The following is a 23678-nucleotide window of genomic DNA, read 5'->3' as shown; positions in this document are numbered from 1 at the left end:
GTGGACCCCTGTGCACCTTCTCCCAGAGGGGACAATGCCGGGATTCCCAGAGATGGGACACAGCAGCCATAATGGCCCCCTTGCCAATGCAGGCCTAGACATAGAACGCTAGTCCTGAGAGAAGGAATTCAGAGCGAAGCTAGTGCTTGGGTGGAGAGGGACATGAAGGAGTCCAGGCTGGGGAAGGCTGAGAGGAGAAGCCACCCGTGCAGGTCCTGGGCCAGAGGCAGAGGCCCAGCCTCTCCCTAAGCCTTTGGGGGTGCAGGAGAGAGCCAAGGCACACACAGGCTTCGGGCTCAGTCACACGGCCAGTCTGTGTTCTCAAAGGAAGTAGTATCCCCAGTTCTGAGTTCTGTTCAGGTTAGGACTGGGGAGGGGTTAGAGCCAGCCTTCAGAAGCCCCCAAGCCTGAGAGAGGTGTCATGGCCAAGCATTTCAACTGTCCCATGGGTCCAGGCCCAGTGCCCTCAGCACCAAAAGCGTCCCTTCTCTTCTTCAGAATCATCCCTTTGGCCTCCAAGACACACACCTTCCAGCCCTTCTTCCCACATCCTGCCCAAACCCATTCTCCAATGTGTCAAGCAGATGGCAGGGACCTGGAGACTAAGCCCCACTTCTTTCTCCCCCAGGCTCCAGGAAAGACCAAAGAGGACCACAGCCCAGGGAACAATACTCCCCAACTCCAGGCTGACAGCTCTGCCCAGCCATAAAATACTGGGTGATCACCTAGAGATCCCAGCCCCTGCTCACACTCACCTGCTCCCGCATCCTGTCCTGCTGACCTCGCAGGGCCAGGGCATGCTGGGGGTACTTGCTCTTCAGATGGTCCATGAACGCATCTCGCTTGCGGTCAGCATCCGCCTTCTGGAGCCCGCTGAGCGCCTCCAGGCTCTGGGCAGCAATCACCGTGTGCCTCCGCTCGGAGGTGTGCACCAGCCCCACATTGGAGAAGCGCCGGCCCCCGCTGCCTCCGCTGCCCCCACCCCCCAGGGTCCGGTATTCCCGAGGGTACTCGGCATCGTCGGCAGACAGCATGGGGGGGCTGCTCCGCTCCGGATCTGCGAGAGGGGGAGAGGATCTAAGGTCACCAGAATGTCATGCCGAGGGGGCTGCCCATCTCTACAGGGATCCCTGTAGGGCAGGGCAGGGCCTGACGAGGGCAGAGAGACCTTTGGGAGAGGAAAGGGGGCAGAGAGTATACGAGGTGAACCTAGAATTCCAAGTTAGGGGTGAGGAGCAGGTCCTGGATGCAGGTTGCTCGTTGGTGGGCTTTGGAGCAGGCAGGGGAAGTTGATGGACGTGGGGACAGGGAGAGGGGAGAGGTATTGGAGGGGTCCTGATCACTTCTTTAACTACATACTCGGTCCCCTTCCTAAAGACAGGGAAATGAGCCATACTGTGGTCTAGAACACTCTTTAAGGAGAGGCTGGGGCTATGAGTGCCTTCCTCAGACCTGCACATCAGGGCTGTATCCTCCGGCTGGGGCTATCTAGGACAGGGACCAAGGAATTAGGAGGGTGGGGTGAGGGCAAAGGTCAGTCACAGGGCTCCTTCCCAAGGATGGATAGAGGCCCAGAATCTGGGGCAGAGAGACTCCCTTTCCCTCCCTCCCTACCCAGAGACAGACAGATGGACAGACAGTAAAGGCTGAGCACAGAGAAGACAGAGAGATGGACTAGGACAAACTTAAGAGAAGCAGGCAGACAAAACAGGTCAGCTCCCCGCTCCCCTCTCTGTTCGAGCTCTCCTCCCAACATTTATGCAAGTTCTAGGCCCAGAAATGACGCACAGGGGACAACAGACAAACAGAAGTGGGCGGGGGAGGCCGGGGGTTGAGGTCTCCACACTCTTAACCCCCTCCCAAGTTCCCTCAGCCTCCTTTTCCTGCCTGGCACTGCTTCCCCCCACTCTTACCCCCAAGGAAAGCAGGCCCTGCTGGGTATCCACATCAGTCGTGTTCCAGACAAGGAATACAGAGTTGCCTGCCTGCCGTGTCCCCCAGAAGTTACCCCATTGAGAGCCAGCAGTCTCCATACCTCCCACCTAAGCCTTCCAGTCCATGGAGTGGCAACCCCTAAGCATGACCTCAGCAGGACTGGAGCGTCAGGCCCCACCAGCTAGGCTTGCACTCACGTGAGCAACTGTCCCACTACCGAGAACTTCTGGAAGAACAGACTGGGGAAAAAGAAGATAAGGGGCCGGGCGGTGGCGGCGCACACCTTTAATCCCAGCACTCAGGAGGCAGAGGCAGGCGGATCTCTGTGAGTTCGAGGCCAGCCTGGTCTACAAGAGCTAGTTCCAGGACAGGCACGAAAGCTACAGAGAAACCCTGTCTCGAAAAACTAAAAATTAAAAAAAAAAGATAAGGTTAAGGTTGGGGATCCTGGGGCTCAGCCAGGTTCACGAAAGCCACTTTCCTTCCACACAATGTTAATCAGACCTGCTGCCGGGCCACACCAGGTACCTGACATCCAACCACAGGAGGAAAGGAGAGGCCGAGCCACATTTCAAGACTAGCTAGCTCAGTGCCAACACACATATGCACACGCATGCACACACACATACAGAACCTCCCACCACCACCAACATATGGACACTACACCCACCAACACACACAGAAAGGGGGTTGGGGGGAGCCACCCTAACACATATAACACACTCTTCCAGGCTGAGGCCCTGGCATGTGCAACTGGGGTTCTAGCTCCAGACAACCCAGCCTCTCTCACTAAACCACAAGGACAACAGCTCCCATAGGCACTTAAGTCATCGGCTTAGAAGGACGCCCACCATTGCCATGGCTCTCAAGACTCCTGTCTGGTAGGTATTATTGTGGTCCCCATTTCAGAGAGACCCAGTGACAGGTCTAAAGCTACGGGGAGTAGTAGAGGCCTGGTGTGACCCCAATGTGACTAGGTTTGCACTGTCACACCTCCCGGGACAGATGATACCGTGTACTAAGCAGAGCGAACGCTGATCACACAACACATCTGTCTTGACGGTCTGGTCCCATCCCCCACAAAGCTCAGGGTCTGAGTCACCACCTCCGACCTCCCAGGCACCCTTTAGTCATGACAGTTACTCTCCTTTGTGAGGCTCCCCAAGTGAGGTCCAAACACACAGAGATGACTTTGAAGACATTACACCTATATCTATCTATATACGTGTGTCTGTATGTATATATTAATTTGGGGGGGCAGCCCATATATGGCGGTTCTGTTGAACTTGTCCATATTGAGTTTCATGGTCTAAGTTGATGAGGAGGACTGATCAGGTCTCTTCCTCAAGAGGGCACCAGATCTCATTACAGATGGTTGTGAGCCACCATGTGGTTGCTGGGAATTGAACTCAGGACCTTTGGAAGAGCAGGCAGTACTCTTAACCACTGAGCCATCTCTCCAGCCCCACATAGACACATAGCTGATTTACTTAACTATTTTGTGTCTTGATATATAACTCAGGCTGGTCTCAATCTATGATCATTCTGCCTCAACTGGAGCTGAGTGTTTTATACTTTATTGATTATACTTTTATTTTCATAAGAATTAGAAAAAAATCTGAGAGAGGGGGCCAAATCGCTGGTTTTATAGCTCTTGTTCCTGGGGTGGTAATGAGATAAGCTTCCTCTTAAGTGTATACAGTCAAATTCAAAGTGAAGCTGTGTTCACAGAAGCAATATTAAATTGATACAAGGCAAACAGCTCCCTGATAACAGAAGAAACTGGGAAAGAAGTCTGCTGACTGAGTAAGGCTAAGCATACAGAGGCCGTCTTCCTGACAGCGTCGGACCCTGTGGCGAGCCAGGGTGACCAGTGAGTGAGGCCAGGCAGGATGGCCTGGGGAATATGGGGAAGCAGGCTGAGCACTCTGTAAGTGTAGACCCCCACCTCCCTCCTTCCTTCACTCACCCTTACTGACACCTAGAAGGCCACACCCTACTGAGGACAGGAGGGAAGACCTCCACAGCTAGGGCACTGGGCACTTCGGAGTCCTCCGTCTGTCCATGAGTGTTTTGCCTGGCCTTGTTGCTAGCCCTAACTCTGGACCCAGACCACCTCTTCTCCTGCCCCCTCTGCCCCAGAGGGCTCTGGACACACATGGACTTCACTCTGTCTCCAGAAGCTCTCCCCCCACCCCTGCTCCCCACACCAGCCCTCCTTCCTCACTGCTGGGAAGACATCAGCATTTCTGATATGGGGGAGACAGTGTACTAGCCCAAGGCAGATGATGACCATGGGGAACACTAGGAGCTACCCAATTCTCCCAGGATGGTGATGGCAGGAAGGAGGAAGGGCTGGGATCTGAAAGGCTGTGGGATCTGTTTAAGGACTTCGGAGGCTTTGCTCAGAGAGTGAAGTAACCCAGGACCTGATGTCCGACTGGGTATATAAGGAACGTCTTTTTACAGGGCCTGGTGGAGCAGGGAGGGCCAACCTGGACTGAAGAGGGAGCCAGTTCAGGAATGATCAAAGGAGAATCATTTATATTCATTCATCCTCTTTTTCTATGTCTATTCCCCTCCCCCACCCCAACAGAGTTCCATATAACCGAAGCTGGTCTCAAACTCCCTATGTAGCCAAGGGTAGCCTCGATCCTCTCTTCTTGCTTCTGAGTGCTGGAATTACAGAAATGAGCCACCATGCCTGATTTAAGCAGAGCTGGAGATCAAGACCAGGACTTCATGCATGCTCGGCAAGCACTCTACCAACTAAGCTGCATCCCAGCACCTCGATCTTTTAGAGCCAGGGCACCGGAAGTTAGACTATGGCCAAGCCACCTTCCCTTGGGTTGAATCAGCTTCTCCCCCAATCATTCATACATTTAGCCAAGCAGGCCCTCCCCTGATGAGTCAGGGGTCTAATTTGTAAACCGGGGGTGTTACCCTCAAAACCCTGCCCCACAGGGGAGAAAGTGACAACGTTGGAGAAAGCGTATCATTTCCAGTGGGAGACATTCCTGGAGGGGGATTACTGTTCTCCCCATTCTCTCTGAGCCAATCCCAGCCACCAGCACAGCCTCCAAGCTGCCCTGACTCTCTCTCCGGACTGCACAGTTTAAGAGAAAAAGCCAGGGTTATTGATGAGTCCAGTACGCTGGCATCAGGCTCCAGGCCCAGTGACCAAATCAATGCTACTCAGGGATCTGGCTGCGGTTAGGTGGTTAGGCGGGGAGGAATACGGGGCGGGGGGATGGAGGAGACAGCAGCAGAGGCCGGGAATTCAGTAAGTGGGGGAGGGAGGTTGGGGTGCTGGGGGAGGGGTGTGGCACTAGAAAAGCCAGAGAGCCAAAGAAGGGGTACAGGGTCTCCCTTCTTTCTGAGGCACCTATATGTAAAAAGCCAACTATGATTTTTTTTCCTTCCCCTTTTGGCTTTTTTTGAGACACAGTCTCCACATTTATCCTGAAATTCGCTGTGTAGCCCAGGCCTCAAATTCAAAGTCTTGCCTCTGCCACCTGCACAAGTACTGGATTACAGGCATGCACAGACACGCCGAGCTCTAAGATTCTTTTTTTTTTAATATTTATTTATTTATTATGTTCTAATGGGAAAGTCGAGGCAACTGGGTAGATGCCAGAGAGTTACAAAATGGAGCATCAGGACGGGAGACGTAGAAAAGGGCTCTGTCACTTCACTCAGCTCAGCCTGGGCAAAGGGAAGGGGAAGGTGGTCCCACTGGGGAGATGGAAAGCAGTGGGCGCCCCCCAGTGGCCGGCTGTGATAGAGAGCAGGTGCTTCATAGAAACATTGTTACTTGTTCAGCAGCTTCCAGACCCTTCCCCCAGCTTATTTATGGGCCTGATTTATTTTTACCCTCCACTGCATTCTTTCTCATGAGATCACTGTAGCTCATCAGAAGACTGAAGATCCCAGCATCTCAATGACATCCTCTCCTAAGTCATCACTCTCGGCCCCACCTGGCTTCTTTACCCTGGATGTCACCATCTACTCTGTCCCCTGCCTGTCGCTGGGCAGCGCTGGAACATGACATCATCCTCAGAAGAGATGGGGAGGGAGAAAACGGAGGGGAGATCAGAGCTGCTGTGACAGAAAGTGACAGGAAAGGACTCTCAGACACAGCCAGCTCCTTTGGCACGGACACCAAGAGGCTAGGCAAGATGACTCTCTAGGAAGAGGGGGCTGTCACAGGTGTTCCCAATCCACGGTCTGGACAGAGGCAGGGGCCTGAAGGAAAAGGGGCTGTAGCAGAAGGAGGGGGACTAGACACTGTCAGTGGACAGCAAGTCACACCAGCAGTCGGGGCGATGGGGGAAGGTGACAGATTTCAGGAGAGGAAGAGGGCCTGCTTCAGACGCCACAGGACCCTGCTCAGGAGCACACACGCGAGTGCAGGCAACAGAGCTCCTGGTGTCCCCTCTACAGACAGAGTAAGAGGCACCCAAGTCACCCAGGGGCAGCCTTGAGGCGCTGCCGTGGTTAATACTGCCTGACAGCTCCATCCCACTGACACCGGCTTCAGTCTGAAAGCATGATGCGCTCAAAGGCTAGAGGCCAGAGGACAAAGGTCAGAGGCCAGATCTGCTTCTTAAATGCCAAGACTCTAGGAGCTATGCCTGTCCCTGTTCACCCAGGGGAGGCCAATGCTGTGGCCCCCGGGGTGCCCTGCCCCTCACCCTGCTTATCTATCTGTGGGTCCTTGGAGCAGAAGCCCATCTGCCTCTGTTTTCTAGAACCAGCTTTTCCGCCCCATACCACAGCCACCAAAGTCATTTTCCAGGCAATTGCCTTTCTGTAAACATTCCTGTGTAATATCCCCCTAAATTGCTAATGCCCAGCGCCCTGTTGGGTCTCCTGTCACTCCAACAAGAGCCTCAGAGATGCGGGTGGGGAGGAAGGACGGCTGGAGGGGAGAGGAAGCAAGCCTGAGAGAGGTTGAGACACTTGAGCTCCCAGCCAGCTCCCAGCCAGGGACCTCCGTGCCTGCACCCTGCAACTCTCCAAGCTCTGCAGCCCAACTCCACTCTCTAGAAGTCAGGCCATCCTGGCAGAACCTCATCCGGGCCAGAGGGAGGACAAGGAAGAAGGAGGAGGGCGTCCCGTGAGAGGGAGATCTGGGGGGGGAAGGAGCTGGAAACACGAGGGAGGTGGTTGACAATTTAGACGTCACCACTGGGTTCCCAGGGAAGGCTGGCTTTGATCTGGACCTGGGAAGACAGAGGGAGGGGCCGGGCAGAACTCAAGGTGGACTCAGCTTCTGGGACTCCCTAGCTACGGACATGAGGTGGGCAAGGCAAGAGCGTGTCTGCTGATGATACAGCCAGGGCTCCCCTACCCGACTCAGTGATCTACAGAGCCATAGTGGAGAGCTTCGGACCAGTCTCGCCTCCTGGGAATACAAGGGCCTGGAAGGTGGAGTGACTAAGGATGGTGTATCTCTCCGGGGATAAGAGACAGGAAGGAGACTGTCACCTGTGCCCCTGTGTTCTCTTCCATTCCCAGGAAGCTGGGCATCCAGAATCAAGGGGGACAAGAGCTGAAAGAGCCCTTGGAGAAGCCAGGAGGAGAGAGGATTGGTGCTGGCCCTGCCAGTCACAGCCTCACACAGGCAGAAAAACACAAACCAATTTGCACAGATTTAAAACCCACTGAAGGCCACTTAGTTGGTTAAACGAGTTGGAATCTAATTAAAGGACCTCCTCAGGGCTGGGGAGGGACAGCTTACCTGCCTAGGAGGAGCAGTGGGGCTGGGTCTGCGCTTTCCCCAGCTCCCTGTGGAGTTTCTGTTGCTTTCCACAGGATCATTCAACCACCTCAGCTAGCTAGCTGTCTGGGTCCTCCTCATGAGCCCAGTAGGAACAGCCCTGCCCCCTTAGTCTGAGCACAGCATGATGCTAGCCCACCCTAGCCTCCTCTGGACCCCAGCCTCCAGCGGAGCATTATTCGCTAGGGCCAGGACACAGCCTTCCTCTGACATTATAGTTTTATCTACCCTATAGGGTGGGGCCTCCTCACGGCACTGAGGGCCTCTTCAGGGTGGGGCCTTGTCTCCACCCTTAAATAAGATTTTCTTCCAGCAGGCGTGGTCCTTGCACACACACCAAATGGTCCTGAAGGGTACCCCAGGACTGACTATCACCAGACAGCGCTGAGGACCCGGGAAGAGCCAGTCAGACCTGGCACACACAAGTCTACTGACTCTCCTAGACCAGCACAGGTGGGTCAGTAACCCTGGTAGGCTGTGACCCCTCTCAGCTCCTACCTCCTAGACGGGGAGACCTGAAACCCACGGTAATGATGCCCTCCTGCTGACCCCATCAGTGTCCAAAGAAACCCCATGGTGCTCTTACTTCAGCCAAATGTTTTTCACAGAAAGGAACCGAAAGCCTGGAGACCAAACCTGACCAATCACAAAGAGGCCAGGGGCCAAGACAGAAGCACAACCCAAGTGTGCTGGGCTTCCATGCCTCTTCCCAAAAAGCAGCTCCCAGGAGAGTCCCTCTCCAGAGGCATAAAAGCTTACCACCAATTCAGATCATAACACAGAAGTGCTCAGGCCCAAAGACACAGCCAGGGGTCACGGCCCAGCCTAACCCCAGGTCCCCAGGCCAGCCTGGGAGGGGGTCCACCTACAGAGTTCAAGGTTGTCTCACTACAACCTTACCACACATTCAGACATTTCCAAATGAGCCACAAAATCAAAACCTCAAACACGCAGCCCTCCCTCTGGTCCCTGCTCCTCCCTCCCACACACAGCAGGCAAAGCTGTGGCTTTACCAAAAAATCACTGAGTCTGCAGCTAACACAGCTCCGCTCAAACCCAGTTCTGCCAATAACTAGTTTTACGACCTTGAGGAGGTCAGGCAGCTCTGCAGGCCTCAGTCCTCTCATTTGTTCCAAAAAAAAAAGCTGATCACGGACAGGTGCGGACAGGTGCTCCTCGAGCTGCTGGCGGCCACGACTTAGGTCCCCTGGGTGAGCAGAGGCCAGTTGTTCATCCACCCCTAGCCTCACTGCCTCTCACTAGCTGTCAGCTGGGGCTGTGTGTGTGTGTGTGTGTGTGTGTGTGTGTGTGTGTGTGTGTGTGTGTGTTTCACTTCCAATGCTTCCAATGAAGCCTTGCCTAATTGGCATTCCTGGAAAAGGGGAGGTGGACATGCAGGAAGGAGCAGTCACCCTCCATCTGAAGCGGGGACTGGAAAGGCTGGAACAGCCCTGGCGTGGGCCCACACAGAACAGTGTTAACAAGCTTCTGCCTGCATAGCATCACCGCCGCTCATGCGCCCAAGGAAGATGTCCTGTTGACTTCACAGAGGAAAGCAGCAATGGGGGGAGGGGAGCGAGGCGGGGAGGAAGAGGGAGTCATCAAGCTTCCCCACTTAGAGACTGCCAGAATCCCCTTTCCTCCAGCATACCTACTGGGACCACTGCAGGCATAAACAGAGGCACAGAGACAGCCACTACAAGGCAGAGAGAGACCTCAGACTATTCTACACCAGGTGTCTATCTTGGGCCTCGATGCTGGACAGCAGACCTTGCTTTCTCAGACCCCAGACCCCTCAGTGGCCTCCTCAGGGACACCATTCTTCTGGGGATGTCCCTGTCACAGTCTCGGCACCGAGCCTCAGCCATCACTGTGAGCACACACATCCTGGGTCACCTGGTCCCCCACCCCAGCTTCTGTCCAGCCCCAACAGCTTTGTGTCACAGTCCACGGGCACTGCCAGGCAAAGGGACAAGGAGCCCTAGCCAGGTTGTAGCCATATACAGCACCTGAGCCCGAATCCCCAGAGAGACAGTGCTACCTCTGGGTCGGAGCAGTGCAGCTCAGCTTGAGACGCTAGCTTGATGGCTGGCTACCTGTGTTTGTAATCATTTTACTCAGAGAGGCAGAGACAGGACGATCGGGCATTCCAAGTCATCTCTGGCCACATCAGTGTGCAAGGCCAGCCTGGGGTACATGGCACCCTATCTCAAAACACAAGCCAAGGCAATGGGGGCTGTCATGGAGACACCAACCAGTACCCCCCTCCCTTTGCCTCCCCAAGTGTCTGGTCTGTTTGGAACTAACAAAATAAACCCCCAGTCAACCTCAAGGCTGCTGACTCTGGTGATAACGGATGATCCAGCACCAATGCTGAGGTTGTTACCTGGGGTCCTGCTTCTGTGCTGCAGGGACTTGGCCTCTCCTTGGGGGGTACAGGTGAGGCTCCTATCAGCTGACATGGCCCCAGGCCTCCAGTCCAGAGTAGGTCCCTGCCCCCCATTTCTATCCATAGGACACAAGGTTAGTGTCCTGAGAGGTATGGAGGAAGAGGCCACAGGAGCCAGGGTTGAAAGGGCTCAGGAAAACAAGCCTGATTACATGACGCTAGGGGAAAAGTTCTCTCTGCTGTCTAACCTGAATCCTCCACCAGAACAGGCAGGAAGGAGGAGGCAAGCCCTTGTTTGTGCCCTGGTATCTGCTAAAGGCTGGGGTCTTCCTTCTGCTTCCATCTACCCAGGGTAAAGAGGGCGAAACCCTGGGCTGGGGCGGGACTCATTCCTAGTACATTTGGAAGACACTGGGTTCCACCCCAGCACTAACTACTAAAAGAAAAATGTTGGGCCCGATGGTGAAGGCCTGCAACCCCAGCTACTCAGGAGGCTGACATAGGAGAATCACAAGTCCTGGCCTGCCTGGGCCACAGAGAGAGTTCAAGGCCAGCCTGAGTTAACTTTCAATGCTGTCTCAAACAACAAAGCGAGCAAACAAGGCTGGAGATACAGCTGAGTGGCAGAGCACAAAGCCCTGGGCTCCATCTTGGGTACCAGAAAGGGAGGGAGGGAGAGGGGGGAGGAAGAAGGGAAGAAATGGGAAACAGGGAGGAAGGGAGGGAGGAAAAAGAGAAGGAGGGAAGAAAAGAGAGAGGTTGAAGCGAGCCAGTGGGCTTCCTGGAAAACAGGAATGCAGCCTGGAGCAGGGCCTGTCCCGATGTCGCCTTGGGCACCACACTTCAAAGGGCATTTGCAGCTATGACTCATTTCCCGCTCAAAGGAGCCTTGTGAGGCCGCGCTCAAGCTGAGCACAGGTCAAGAGACTGGAAGCCTGGGAAGAGTGACTTAGCCCAAGACGGGCATGGAGGAGTGGAGGCACCTGTTCCTAGAAGCAGGATTCCCACCCTCCTTAGTCCACATCTGTTCCCACCACCCTCTGACTAGAGGTCTGGTCTCCAGGGCTGGAGCAGGGGATGGGCATAAGAGGACAGACAGGAAGACAGCAGCCTGCAGACGGGCTGAGCAAGCGAGGAGGAGTGTTTCTAAGCCCCCTCTTTTCAACCTGATAGACTCAGAGTCCTCCCCCACCAGGTCCCAGGCTGTGACAGACAGCCTTCCCTGCTCACCAGCCCTGCAGCCAGAGTCTGGATGCCTCCAGGAATGGAGACCTCGCTAGAGCAAAGGTGCCCATCATCACGTGGACTCCTCCTCCTGAAAGTAAGGAGAGAGCCCAGACTCTCACAGGGCCCAGGAAAGGGTTACGACCTCTCCTTTTGGGGGTGAGGGAGGCTGCTACACCAATATCTTCCTTGCTGGTACAGATCCTCCCTGGATGGTCTGGCTTCCAGTGGCCTTGACAGAGCAACGCCCCCGGTGTCACTATCCTTCCTAGCTGCTGTCCTTCAGAAGTGCTCTAGGGTCCAGACAAGGTCTTAGGGATGTACCCAGTGACCTCCTTCTGCCTACACTTCAAAAACGCTTGCCCCCTGAGGCTACCCAGGACAGAAGCAGTCCAGCTAGGTATCCAGTGCCTCACCTCCCTGCCGCCCCCTCTGGGGTATCACACTGCCTCATCTTGAGCTTCAGGAGCCCCTCACTCTCCCTGCATGCTCCTCCCAGCCATCCATCTGCCTCAGGGCTCAGCCTGGTGGTTATGTGCAGGGGCCCCCAGCTCTGAACTCCACTGCTCCTCACAGCCCAGCATGGTGGAGCCAAGGTGCACACGGCATGTACTCCGTCTACATGTGGGTCTCTGGTGAGTGGCCTGGGACCCCAGCAACCCTGTCCAGATGCCCAGTCACCTTGAGGAGTGGGAAACCACAAACTACCGGACATCTGATGGACATGAACCACACAGCACCTCCTCCTTCTGGCCCGTTTCCCTCTCTGGGTGCTGCTCCTGTCCGGCTGCCCAGGACCCCAGGGCTCCCAAGGGCTCCCAGGGCTCGGCTCCCTGCCCCCAGCCACTTCCCGCACCGTGCCCGCATCTGATGCCCGTGCTCGCATCTGATGCCCATGCTCACGCGGTGGCTAATTCTGGAGTCTCATCAGACGGTAATTATGGGGGAATGAGCAGCACTGTCATCTCGGCGCTCGGCACCTGTCACCACTCCGCCATCATGGGCTGCTGGGATGGGACAGAAGCAGAGGGGGAGGGAGGTCTGAAGAGGGGCCCCCGCCTGCCCACAGGTGATCAGTACATGTTCCCGGGGTGGTCACCCTGATGTTCGGGCATCCTGGCCTGGCAAAGGTCACAGAAGGAGTCTGCGCATGCCCTGTTCCATACATCCTGGCACCTCCAAACTGCCTGGCACACAACAGGCCTGTGCTGACTGTGGACATGATCATATATACACCAGATACAGTTCTAGAAGAGGAGCCACAGAAGACCTAGTGTATAGAACAGAAAGCCATGCCTGGCAGAACTGGGAACACCTCAGTCAGGACACAGTGAAGATGCGGCAGAGGATGAGAGAGGGGAACCTCACAGTGGGTTCTCAGGAGCCAGGACTAACAAGGAATGCCTCTTGCATTCCAGTGAGTGGACAGACTCCCCTACTGCCCCAGCAACATGAGGGATGGATGCTAGACTCAAGGCAGGCTTTGGGAGGAAGGCAGGCGGTGAGAAGGGGCAGGGTTGGAACTCGGGTCATCTGTCTGATCCTGGGCATGTTGCATGATTTCCTGTCGTATCTGCTTTGCCCCACACACAAAAATGACAGCATCTTCAGCACCACTCTGGGGACAGCAGAAAAGTAGGTAAACCATGGGACAACCATAGTAAAGACCTTAAGCCTTCTCATCTCTCACAACGTCCCCAAAACCACCACCACCAGAAGCTAATGGCCTCACCACACCAGCCATACCGTGGGAAAATGCACCCTGCATTCCACTGCCTTACCCTCAGAGCCCCTGGAACACACAGATCTACCTGAAAACAGCGACATAGGCACTGAGCCCTCGCTGGGTGCCCGGGCTCCCACCCAACAGCAGTTCAAACAATGCCCCCATCCATTCCAAAATCCATCCACACCTTCCGCTCAGAACAACGCAAGATGGGGGCTGCCACATCTTTCCATGAATGCATAAAGTAGTCTCAGGAAGTAGTGGGCCCCTCCATCGCTGGGGGCATTCCAAAAGCAGATAGGCAAAAAAAAGAAGGCCTTGGCCCCTCTGCCAGAGCAGGCCTCCTCCCACAGGCCCCCTGAGATCTATCTGTCAGGGGTCTAGGGAGGACCCGGACTTCTCAGGAGGGTATGCCAGCTCCTCCCCACCTTCCCGGGTAGGAGCTAAGGCTGGGGAGGGCAGGAGCATGGCTGCTCTTTTAGGAAAACGGTAATTTTAATTAAGAGGCAGACAAACGAGCGCTCCGCAGATTGTCTCAGAGCAAAGTTATTAAAAAGCCATCAAGGCGGTGGAGGCAGCCACAGCGGTGAGGAGTGCCGCCTCCCCCCCCCCCATGCCTGCCTGGACGCGGATGGGGGGTGGAGGACACAGAGTCACTGACAAGATGGGCTCCACAGCCCCTCGGCTCTGGAGTAGGTGGGCAGTACCACACAGCACCTAGGCATAGCCAGCCCAGCCCTGGGCATGAGGCAGGAAGAGAAGCCACCTCCAGAGCACCCTGCTCAGGCAGGAGCCCACGGGTCAGTGCTTGTCCCTCTTCACAGCCTGTCACATGCGCATTCTCACCGTAACTCAGAACAATGAGGCTCAGAGAGGGAAAGGGGTTCGTCCTAGGCCACACAGCTGCAAGGGCTTAAATGGGGATTTAAACACAGGCCGTCCTGACTCAGTGGTCTGAGCCGCTAGCCCTGAGCACAGAAGGAGGGTGGAGGGCTGTCCTAGTCCAGGTTCCAAAAGGCCTTAGCAGTGGCCTGGATGGTACTGCTCCCAGCCTCCAGGGAATTGGAGTCTGAGTCCCTGCTTGATGGGGTGACAGCATGGGTCTCAGGACACTCTACAGAGAGGGACAGGACAGTACAAAGGGGTTTCCAGCATTAGCAGGCCGAGCCAAGAAGATGTCAGTGAATAAGATACCACCTCACTGGGGTGGCGGATGGATGCCACTGTTGGAGGCTAGACCGCTGCTAGGTTACATGGCCCCTGCCCAGAGATGCTGAGGGAGATGTCTCTGTCATAGAGATGCTGTGAGCCCCACCACTCAACACCGCTCCCTAAGGCAGCCATGACCAGGCAGGGTGGCAAGGCGTGGCCCGGCTGGGTCTCCCTCTGGAGCCTGCACTGGCTCAGTGACTCTTCAGAGTGAAGTGGATACCAAGGAACAAGGGACTGAAAAACCATGTCCTGAGGTCACCTGACCCAGTTCCCACCACTACCCCGCCCCCAACAGAGCCTCTGGGGCCTCAGGTCTTGGCAGAGGTGGCCTGCCTCTAGCCCATGCCCAGCCCACACAGACACACACCTACATACATGCCTGCGTGCTCACACAGGCACACTCACATGCACGCGTGCACACAGACACATATTTGCCAGGCAAGACGCCCTCCCCTCACGGGGATCTGCCGTCCCCTCCCCCTGACATGTGCCTGGCCCCCTGGGCGCGGCCCTCCCAGTGGCAGCGGAGGGTGCTGACTAGGTGGGCTCCCTCCTGGCTTACTAACCTGGAGACTTTAAACAGAGGGAACAGAGTCCTGCCGGCTTCCCTCCCGCCGCTCGCTGGAGCCCTGGGTGAGGGACAGGAAAGGAGGAAACCAGTGAATGAGCTGAACGAGCTAGGGGCAGGAGGGTTGGGCCAGGGGCGGGGTGCAGCAAGACAGGGCTGTAGGAGCTGTCCCTTTAGAGGTCACCAGGGTGTGAGGGGCTCCCCTCGGGGTAGAGACCAGGGATTGTAGGAAGGGCAGGCAATAAAAGGACAAAGACATCACTTGGGGACAGACAGGAGGACAGACAGCAACAACACGGAAAACATGGGGTCCCCAGATTTGGCCCCCCCCCGTCAGACAGACAGCCCTGGTCCTCTTTCTGGGACTAGGGAGCAGACGCTTGGCTTGGGTGCCCATTTAAGACCCCAAATGCAGCACCCATGGGGGCCCAACAACTCCCCCTATCCGGGTCTCCCACTTTGGGCAGGAATGGTGTCAAGGTCAGAGGGCTAGATCACTGCTCACTGCCCTTCCCCCAGCTCCAAGGACCCTTTCTCAATCTGGCAACCTCATCCCTGATTCCACTCCCAGCCGTGAATGTCCTGTGGTCTCCAACAGAGGACACGGGCATTACACAGCCTACAGGTGTTCACACACAAATGCAAACCTTGCTTGGCCACGCAGTGAAAAGCTCCGGTCCTATTTCTGCTGGAGGCCCCTTTGCAGGGTCTCCACATCTCCTCTCATACCCTTCTCTTTCTACACAGAACTTCCTAAATCTATCCTACCCCACGCTAACAGATACCACCTCTTTTTTGCCACGGGGTCTGAGGTACAAATCCCCTTCCTGCCTGGAGACGGTGCATCTGGGCACAGCCCTTGCTTGGCTAGCCTGGGTACATCCACACTCACTGCACGCACTCTCTGAGCCCCCTGCCAATCTCCCGGTTCCAATTTTCCCACCGATTACCCGACGCACGGACGCCCCGGGGAGAAACAGCTGCTGTGCCCAGATGTGGGCAGACTACTGAGAAAGAAAGCAAGAATGCACCACTGATCCGGCACCCCAGGGTGCCTTGGATGGTGGGTGTGAGAGGGGCAGGCTGACTGCTTTGGGGGTAAAGCAGGACTCAACAACCCAGTCTCCACACAGTGTGAGTGGTCCAGGATGACCTTGAACTCTGAGCCACCTTCACTGGTGCTGGAATTACAACTCTGCTTGCACCCCATCTCCAGCCCCTTCTCACCACCCTTCCCAGAGTCCTGCCCCCTGCACCGGCTGAAGCACTGGGTCTCAGTGCTACAGGAAAGTGAAGCCATGTCCCCGGTGAGTGTCCCCAGAGCTGCTCCTGGACCACCTCCCATCCAACCTCCCCTTGCACCAGTATTTGGGAAGTTCTCCCTGAAGTCTAACTGTGGTCCATTACATGCTCCAGTAGATTTTTTTTCCCCACATTCTTCCTGCCTCGTCCTAGGGCAGGTGACTGGCCCCAGGCTGTCAGGTGGGTGACAAGGTTTCACCGTGGGTGACTTTAATGCTCCTGGAGCCCCTTTCCTGAATCTCCCCATACAGCTATAGTAAGCAGGGGAGCCCCTCAGAGGTCCCTTTCTGTTTAACACACCAGGAGGCCTAGGCTCCTAAGGACCAGGTCTGGGGTTGGCAGTGAGGGTCTATGTCTGCCAAGGGCTGTTATGAGCCCTGGACACCTTCTTGGGGAGCTTAATTCTCCTCAAGGAGGAAGCGGCTTGTATCTGGGTCGCTGCAGGGACACCCAGCCCTTGGCCATTATCAGGAGACTGAAGTAGGGGAGCATAGGACAAGGATATGTTACCCTCTCTCAGGCCATGTACAAACACCTCTGGCTGGGGCCTCACTGTGGACCAAGTCTAAGGCTTACTGAGTTCTGGGGGTCCCCAGCGATGAGACCCCAAGGAACACAATTTCTCTCCTGGCTTGGGATATTCCACCCTGGGCCTTGCAGGCAGCCGAGCCTGCTGACCACAGATCTCAGAAAACCTGGGAGCAGTGACTGAGGCCGGCCACCTGCTGGACCCACAGCATGAAGGAAAACAAGGGCTGGATTCTGGTTTCTCAATAGAACAGAGTGCAGCACTGGCCGGGCTTCCAGCCCCTCATCCATCCCCGAGGCTGGAGGATAGATGCAGGCAAGGTGTGTGTCAGTCATGGAGTAAGCCACCAGCGTGTGCATATGTGTGGGTCCAAATATCTTGGCCTTGCGCCATTTCCTCTGGCTCAGCTGAAGCTGGGAGGTATTCCTCCCGCCCTTCATGTGACAAAGCATTTCTTATCTCAGGGGACAGGAGGTGGGGAGAACCTTAGACAACTGACAGGGAGCTTAAAAACCTCTATTTCCAACTTCTTTACTGATATCAAGGACACTGAGGATCAGAGAGGGCAATATAGTTGCCAAGGTCTCACAGCAACAGAGGAGACGCCAGTCTAAGTTTGTTCTTTAGGGAACAAAAGGGACTCCTTATTGCTTCCTTTGTTCCACACCTCAGGACCCCTCGGTCACACGCAAGAGTTACCTTCTGGGAGAGGGTGCCATGCTGACCACTGGGGGGAACTTCTGCTCCCACACTGCCGACCCTTCCTCATAGACTGGGAAGTGCTTCTCTCTATCTGACCTCCGTTCTTCCTGCTCCAAGCTGTCCATGCAGGGAGAAGGAGAAGGGAGCAGAGCAGACGTGCAGCCTCCACACCCTGCCAGCACTGAGGACCATACCAGGGCAGGGTGTCCTGGCAGTTGGCCCTACGCCCGGTTTGTACATGGCGGAAGAATGGCTGATGTAGCGACGTGACTACAGAAAAAACTTCTAGGAATTGCCCAACCATGTCCTCCCCAAAGCCCAGCCTCGGGCGGCAGTCTCTGCCCCTCCCCAGAACCCCGGTTTGCTTCTCCCAAGCCGGGCACTGCGCTGGGCCTTTTCGTCTATTCTCTCTATTTCATAGTAGAAACTAACTTTGCCCTCGGTATCTGTGCTTCCCTGAAGCTAAGTCTAACCTTGTTCTCACTTGCTGCATTTCCTCTGTGCCAGTCCCTGGGGACGGAGTTCATGTCTGTCCCTTCCTTCAGAAGCTGCCATCGTGACTCAATGGCCTCGTACTATCTCTTCTAGGCCACCAGCCTTTATCCCAGCCTCGCCCTAGGTAACAGGGGACATGCATTTGGAAGGAGCCACAGCAGGACTAGGGACCAGGGTCCAGGGCGCTGCCCTGTGCCAGGTATGGAAGGCACATGGGTGGCAAGGAGGCCGGGCCTATGGATTTGTTATAAGATCAGGATGGGCGGACCAGGACCTCTGGATTCTACACACACACACACAGTCTAAGGCCAGGCAGGAAATAACCTCTTCTCTCCATATTTAAGGTTTGTTTCAATTCTCATTCCTAGAGCTCAGGGGCCTGGTCTGGAATAGGAGGGAAAGGGCACAGCTGTGTGTGCTGTGGCCTGAGCTGAAGCCGGAAGGGCCTGAGGCGCCAAACCAAGCACCTAGCGTGTGGCAGCTACAAGAAGCTCTAGAGAACTGACACCCTACTGCCCTGTCCTGCTGCATCCTCCCCACCAAGGCCATGCATATACATCCTGCTTTAGAGTAAGGACACAGGAGAGGTGGGGGACCAGACACCCACCTTCGCGGATGCTTAGTTCCCACCCTCTAAGAAGCTGGAGCCTTGGGAGTTGAGCCAATGGGTGAGGGGAGCTGGAAAGATAGGCGGGACTCTGAGCCCCATGTGGGTGGTGTCCTTCCCCCTGTAAGCAGGCGCTATTAATATATGCAAAGCATATGCAAATCACCCAGAAGAGAGACACAACATCGCAGGAATGTCAGAAGAGACCTTGGAGATCATCCAGCCCCGCCTCCTCATTTCAGGTGAGAAAGGAGACCAGGGAAGGGACTTACTCAAGGTCACACAGACAACTAGGCCTGAGACAGGATTAGTGCAGGGCTCCAGGCTCAGTATGGTTTCTGATGCATCTGTCATCTGGAGGGTTAACCAGGGGAGATTGGCCAGGGCGTGGCATGGTGCCCAGAAGCTTCCTGGATCCCTCCCTGGAGCCTGAAGGTAGTCTGATGGGCATGAATTGAGAGACAGCTGTGTGACAGAAGTACCCTTAAGGAACAGGGACCGGGGACCAGAAGGGCTGGGGGAAAAAAATCTGTTGGGGAGGTGGGGAGGTGAGTGCCAGAAGGTTCCTGAAGTGTGCGAGGCAGGGGTATGAGGAGCCCACTGTCAAGGTGAGGTGGTGTGGGAAGAGCCACCACACACATACACACACACACACACACACACACCACAACAAGCAGGCTTGAGTGTGCTCTTAAATGCACAGCAGCCCCTCCAGCCTGCACTCTGACAGTGATGGCACCTGACAGCCCATAATAGTCAGCTGGCCCATCCCCACCGAGGGAGGCTGCGGCTATGGCTGCTCAGGGACTGCTCCCTCAGCAGCAACCTTCCACTCAGTCCTAGAAAGCAGGATCGCTGCTAGGGCAGAGCAGACAGACAGAGGGGAGGGGCCACCAGAGAGAGCAAGGGGACCTCTGAAGGAGAGAGGACACGGGGCGGGCAGCGGGGAGGCTGGAGGAGAGGCAGGGAGATGGGAGGTGGGAGTGAGGCAGGAGACCGGCAGAGGTGCGAAGAGGGGACTTTGGAAACAGGAGGGCGGAGAGGGATGCTGTTGGGTCCCAGGGACCTAGAGGACCACACTAGAGTCGGGGCACGGCGTATGGAGTCCTGCCACTGAGGTGCCACACTGTCAGCAGGGCTTGGGGACCAAGCTTCTGCCCATCGCTGGCTGCCAAGAAGTCGGCCCTCTCTCCCTCCCTCCCTCTCTCGCTCCTGCCTCTCTCTCCCTTGGGGCAGGAGCTGCTTCCCAGCCAAATCCAAAGCCTTCATCTCCTCTTTTCAGAGCTGGGAATGAAAGAAGGGGAAGCGAGCGCAGCCCTCAAACCCGCTGACGGCCAGATTTTTATTATCTTTGCTCAAATGGGCCCTGGGAAGCCAGCTAAGGAGTCTTCAAAGAGCCCCTGAGTGCTTCATTGAAGCTGCACCTGCTCCGGCCCACCCACAGCAGGCGTGGGCTGGGGGCACAACTCATCCCCAGAACCCCCAACTCCAGGGAGCTGAGCCCAGGATTCAGAAGCCTCAACCTTGGCACCTTGTGTCCAGGCAGGGGCCACAAGGTCAGGGAGCCAGGCCAGACCTGGGCCAGCTGGGCATCCAGGCAGGTCCTGTTCCTATCCGGGCCTGAACAACATAAATGAAGGAGGAAAAGGCATCTCCTTGCCAGAGCTTAGAGATAAGTGCTTAGAATTCCTCGAAAGAGATGCCTTTATGGCCAGCCTGGGATTTCCCCTGGACCCTGACCTGCCAGGACACTCACAGGCCACTCCATTCCTCCAGACTCCCGTGATGGTGACAGCACAGACCTTGTCAACCACCACGCTTCTTGCTGTGCTCCCAGCTCAGTGAAAGAGGTCAAATTCATGTGAGCCAACCTTCCCCTCACCTGAGCACAGTGCCCAGCAGTTCCAGCCCTCGGCTGGGCTGCTCATCTTCCCCCAACACTTATCTGGGGTGGAGGTGGGGAGCTTCACAGAGCCCAACCCGATTCCTGCTCAGCACTTCCAGGGCTGGGGTTTTGGCAGAGAATGCCAAGGTTAGCACTCGGCAGACAGCCTGTGCCACCCCTTCCCCCATCCCCTGCTCTGACCACACCATCGAGATCGATGCCCGCAGCCAAAAAGGAATCAATGGTTCTAATTAAACCCTTTTCTTGGGTGGGTCCCTGTACAGGAAGGGGGGGACACTCAGAGGAGCCATGGATGGTCACTACTCACCTTTAAGAGGCTATATAAGTAAGGCCAGGGAGCCCCCAGACCTCCTATGCTAGTAGAAAGTGAACAGAGGAATGGGGGGGGTGGAGAGTCTGAGGGGGAGCATGTCTCTGAGGGCTTGCTTGTTCTAGGAACCCTTCCCCTAATGAGGCTCCTCTCCCCTCTCCCAGCCTCAGACTACATGTGTTTCTTCTAGGCAGGTCTCCAAAGTAGGAGCCAGAAGGGAGACCCACCCCAGCCTCCATCCCAGGGTCATAGCTAGCCTTCCAGGAAGGAAAGATGCAGGACTGGGGGGCAGCATTGGACAAAGACCCTCTTGTCCTCAAGGCAGAGTGGCAGGGAGCCAGGGCAAAGCCTTTGCAGCCAATGGTGCCTGGGTACCAGGCAGCCCAGGGGGAGCCCCTTCCCCTTATGTCCAGAGTCCTCACCCACCGTTGCGCCGACACCAGGCTAAGTCTCTACTCCAGCTCTCGGTCTGTCAAGAGCACTCTGTCTGAGTAGTACTTTGGACACTTACCCTGAGTGACTCCCACACCAGCCAGCATCAACCAGACCCCTGTACCCATACCACAGCTGCCCCTCACTTACAAACACACACCAGCCATGCTAGAAACCAACACACCCAGCTGCCACCAGAGACAACAGCCTCGCCATCCCTAGTAGCTCTCCATCGGGCTCATCAGCAGGGAAGGGGAGAAACTGAGGCACAGAGTTACACAGCCAAACAGTTGGCTCAAGGTCACCCAGACCAAGATGACCAGAGTAGAGAAAGGTATCTTAATACCCCATCCCCAAAGGGCACAAACCCCACCCAAAGGAACAGTTGGATCCCCAGACCTAACGTCTGTTCAGTTTCTCCTCTTCCCACCTTCATCCCAAACACCTTCTAAGGGGCTGCAGCCGAAAAGCTGCCACCAGGGACCCCACTTCCCTCAAAGCTGGAGCCTGCAGAGCCCCAGATATGGCAATATTTGAGAGGGGCTGTAAGGACAGTTCAGCCTTGCTCACACTACTGAACCAGCTCACCTGGCTCCCCGCGGGCCCCAGGGTCCCTTGGTCCAACCTCCTCCCTGGGAGAGCGGGCTCGACCCTCCGCGGTCCTCTCCCACCAGGCCAGGGCAAAGCGCCGGAGGCACTGCCAGGGCTGCATGGGGAGGCGTGGGGCTGGGGGCGCGCACCAGCAGCCACACACGCCCCACCGGGCCCTGCCAGCTGAGCTGCGGAGGCACCCGGTCGGCCCCCTCTACTGCCACCAGCATCCTGCTGCCCCCACCAACAGGACTCGGAGCCGGCCCGGGAGCTTCTGACGTAGCAGGGGGGTGCGTGGGAGAGGAGGGGGAGCCACGACGAGTCCCCTCCCCAGCCCCGCCCCTCTACTTCTCCAACCCCCTGCAGTCCCCACCTCCTCATCACCCCGGACGCCCTCCCCAGCTGGGGGCGCCCTCCTTTGCCCCTTGCCTCTGCAGGGGGAGGGTTTAAGATCCAGAAGCCCCTCCCTCAGTCCCTCCTTCTCTATGGCCCTCGCTACCCGCCCAGCGAGCGGGGAGCAGGTCCCCAGTTTCTGCAACTGCTGCGGAGCCTATGAGGTCTCCAGGGCTAGGGCCTCGAGGTGCAGGGGGTGGGGTGTAGAATACAGCCTTGTATCCTGGCAACACAGCCAAACCCAGAGCGCTCTCAGTCCCTTGCTTCCCTGAGGGACTGGCGCGAAGGGTCCAGCACTACCAGCCCAGCGCCTGCACCCCATTCTGAGAGCTGAGGCGGGGATGATGCTCTTCCCTTTATCCCCTTTCCTTCCCCCCTCAGTATCCCTGGCCTCACCTCGCATGGACCCCCTCCTGTCACCCTACTCTCCTCGCCACCCTCTTCACCCACCCCTCCCCCCCTACATTGTAACCTCGGGTCCCCTCCCCCCGGGCACCGAGAGGCCCTCCTCGCCCCGTTTCCAGCTTCGCCAGCTCCAGACCCTCTCGGTTCCCAGCGCTCTGCCGCCCTGCTCCTCCCCAGCGCGGCGCTCAGCTGTCCCCTGCCCCCCCGCAACACCTGCGCCCGGAGCATCCCTAGCCCGGCCGGCCGCCGCCTCCCGGGCCCGGCCGCCGCCCCCGCCCCCGGCCGAGGGGAAAACACACAAAGAAAACAGAAATACCTTCCACTTAAGCATGGAGGCACATTAGGGAGGAGAGAGACAGGGACATGCCTTGGGACGGAGCGTTCCCCATCGGGCGGGGGCGCGGGGGGCGGGGGCCCCGGGCCGGCCTGCCTGGCGCTCGCCCTCTCGCCGCCTCGCGGGCTCCTCGCTCGGCCCCAGCCCCGGGGCGCGGTGCCAGGCGGGCGGGCCGGGGGCGCGGGCCCCGCCGGGGTGGACCAGCTTGGGAGGGCGCCGGCGGCCGGGCGTGTGGGTGCGCGCGCGCGCGGGCGTGTCACCGAGTGTGCGAGAGCGAGTGTGTGTGTCTCTGTGTGTGTGCGCGCCGCGCCAGTGCGCGCGTGCGGCCGGCGCGGGTGTGTCACTGCGGGCGGGAGCGCGCGCGACGCGGGCACGCGCGTGTGGCCGGATGGTACAAAGGGCCGCCGGGGGTGGCGGGGAGCGGGGGAGGGGAAGGGGCGCAGCGCTTCCTCGCGCCCTCCAGCAGCACACCGGCATCCCGCAGCACACGACCCGGACTGGGATGCGGGGCGCGCTCATGCTCCGCCTCCCACTCCACCTGCTATCCCCCCACCCAAAGCGGTCCTCCAGCCGTTAGAAACAAATGACCCCGGAGTGGCCTCGAAAGAGGCATCTGGGGAGGTGACTCCTAAGGTCTCCAAGCACGCCTTGGGACAGAAAAGCACTCCAGGCGCGGCGAAGCAGGACGAGAGGATGGGGAAAGGACAAGAGAAGGGGGACCACTCTTCAGCCAAGGTGACCTCGGAACGCCACGGTCGCTCCACACCTGGAGGGGCCCCAGGGTGCCTCTCCTGGGTCCCGCCCCCACACCCCTGCCCCCTCCCCCTTTCTCAGCC

At 57.1% G+C, this 23678-nt stretch overlaps 1 protein-coding gene across 14 annotated transcripts in view; it reads right to left on the bottom strand.

Annotated features, from left to right (window-relative positions):
• Srcin1 (SRC kinase signaling inhibitor 1) overlaps positions 1-23113 on the bottom strand; it is a 64355-nt gene extending 41242 nt beyond the window's left edge. For 9 of the 14 annotated variants that reach the window (XR_012912295.1, XM_075990901.1, XM_075990907.1 and 6 more), the window contains exons 1-3: positions 21708-21970; positions 14835-14897; positions 756-1057 (exon numbers count right to left, since the gene is read on the bottom strand). Coding sequence is in view for 13 of the 14 variants with exons in the window: in XM_075990901.1 (XP_075847016.1) it covers positions 756-1057; positions 14835-14897; positions 21708-21831 (489 nt within the window). In the remaining variant the exon portion in view is untranslated. Of the gene's footprint in view, positions 1-755; positions 1058-14834; positions 14898-21707; positions 21987-22824 lie in introns of those variants that run through there. The other 5 variants (XM_075990899.1, XM_075990900.1, XM_075990898.1 and 2 more) reach the window with 5 other exon arrangements.
• Positions 23114-23678: the final 565 nt, after the last annotated feature.

This window comes from Microtus pennsylvanicus, chromosome 11, assembly GCF_037038515.1.
Source record: "Microtus pennsylvanicus isolate mMicPen1 chromosome 11, mMicPen1.hap1, whole genome shotgun sequence".
Lineage (NCBI taxonomy): Eukaryota > Metazoa > Chordata > Mammalia > Rodentia > Cricetidae > Microtus > Microtus pennsylvanicus.
This window is presented reverse-complemented; position numbering and strand designations above follow the sequence as displayed.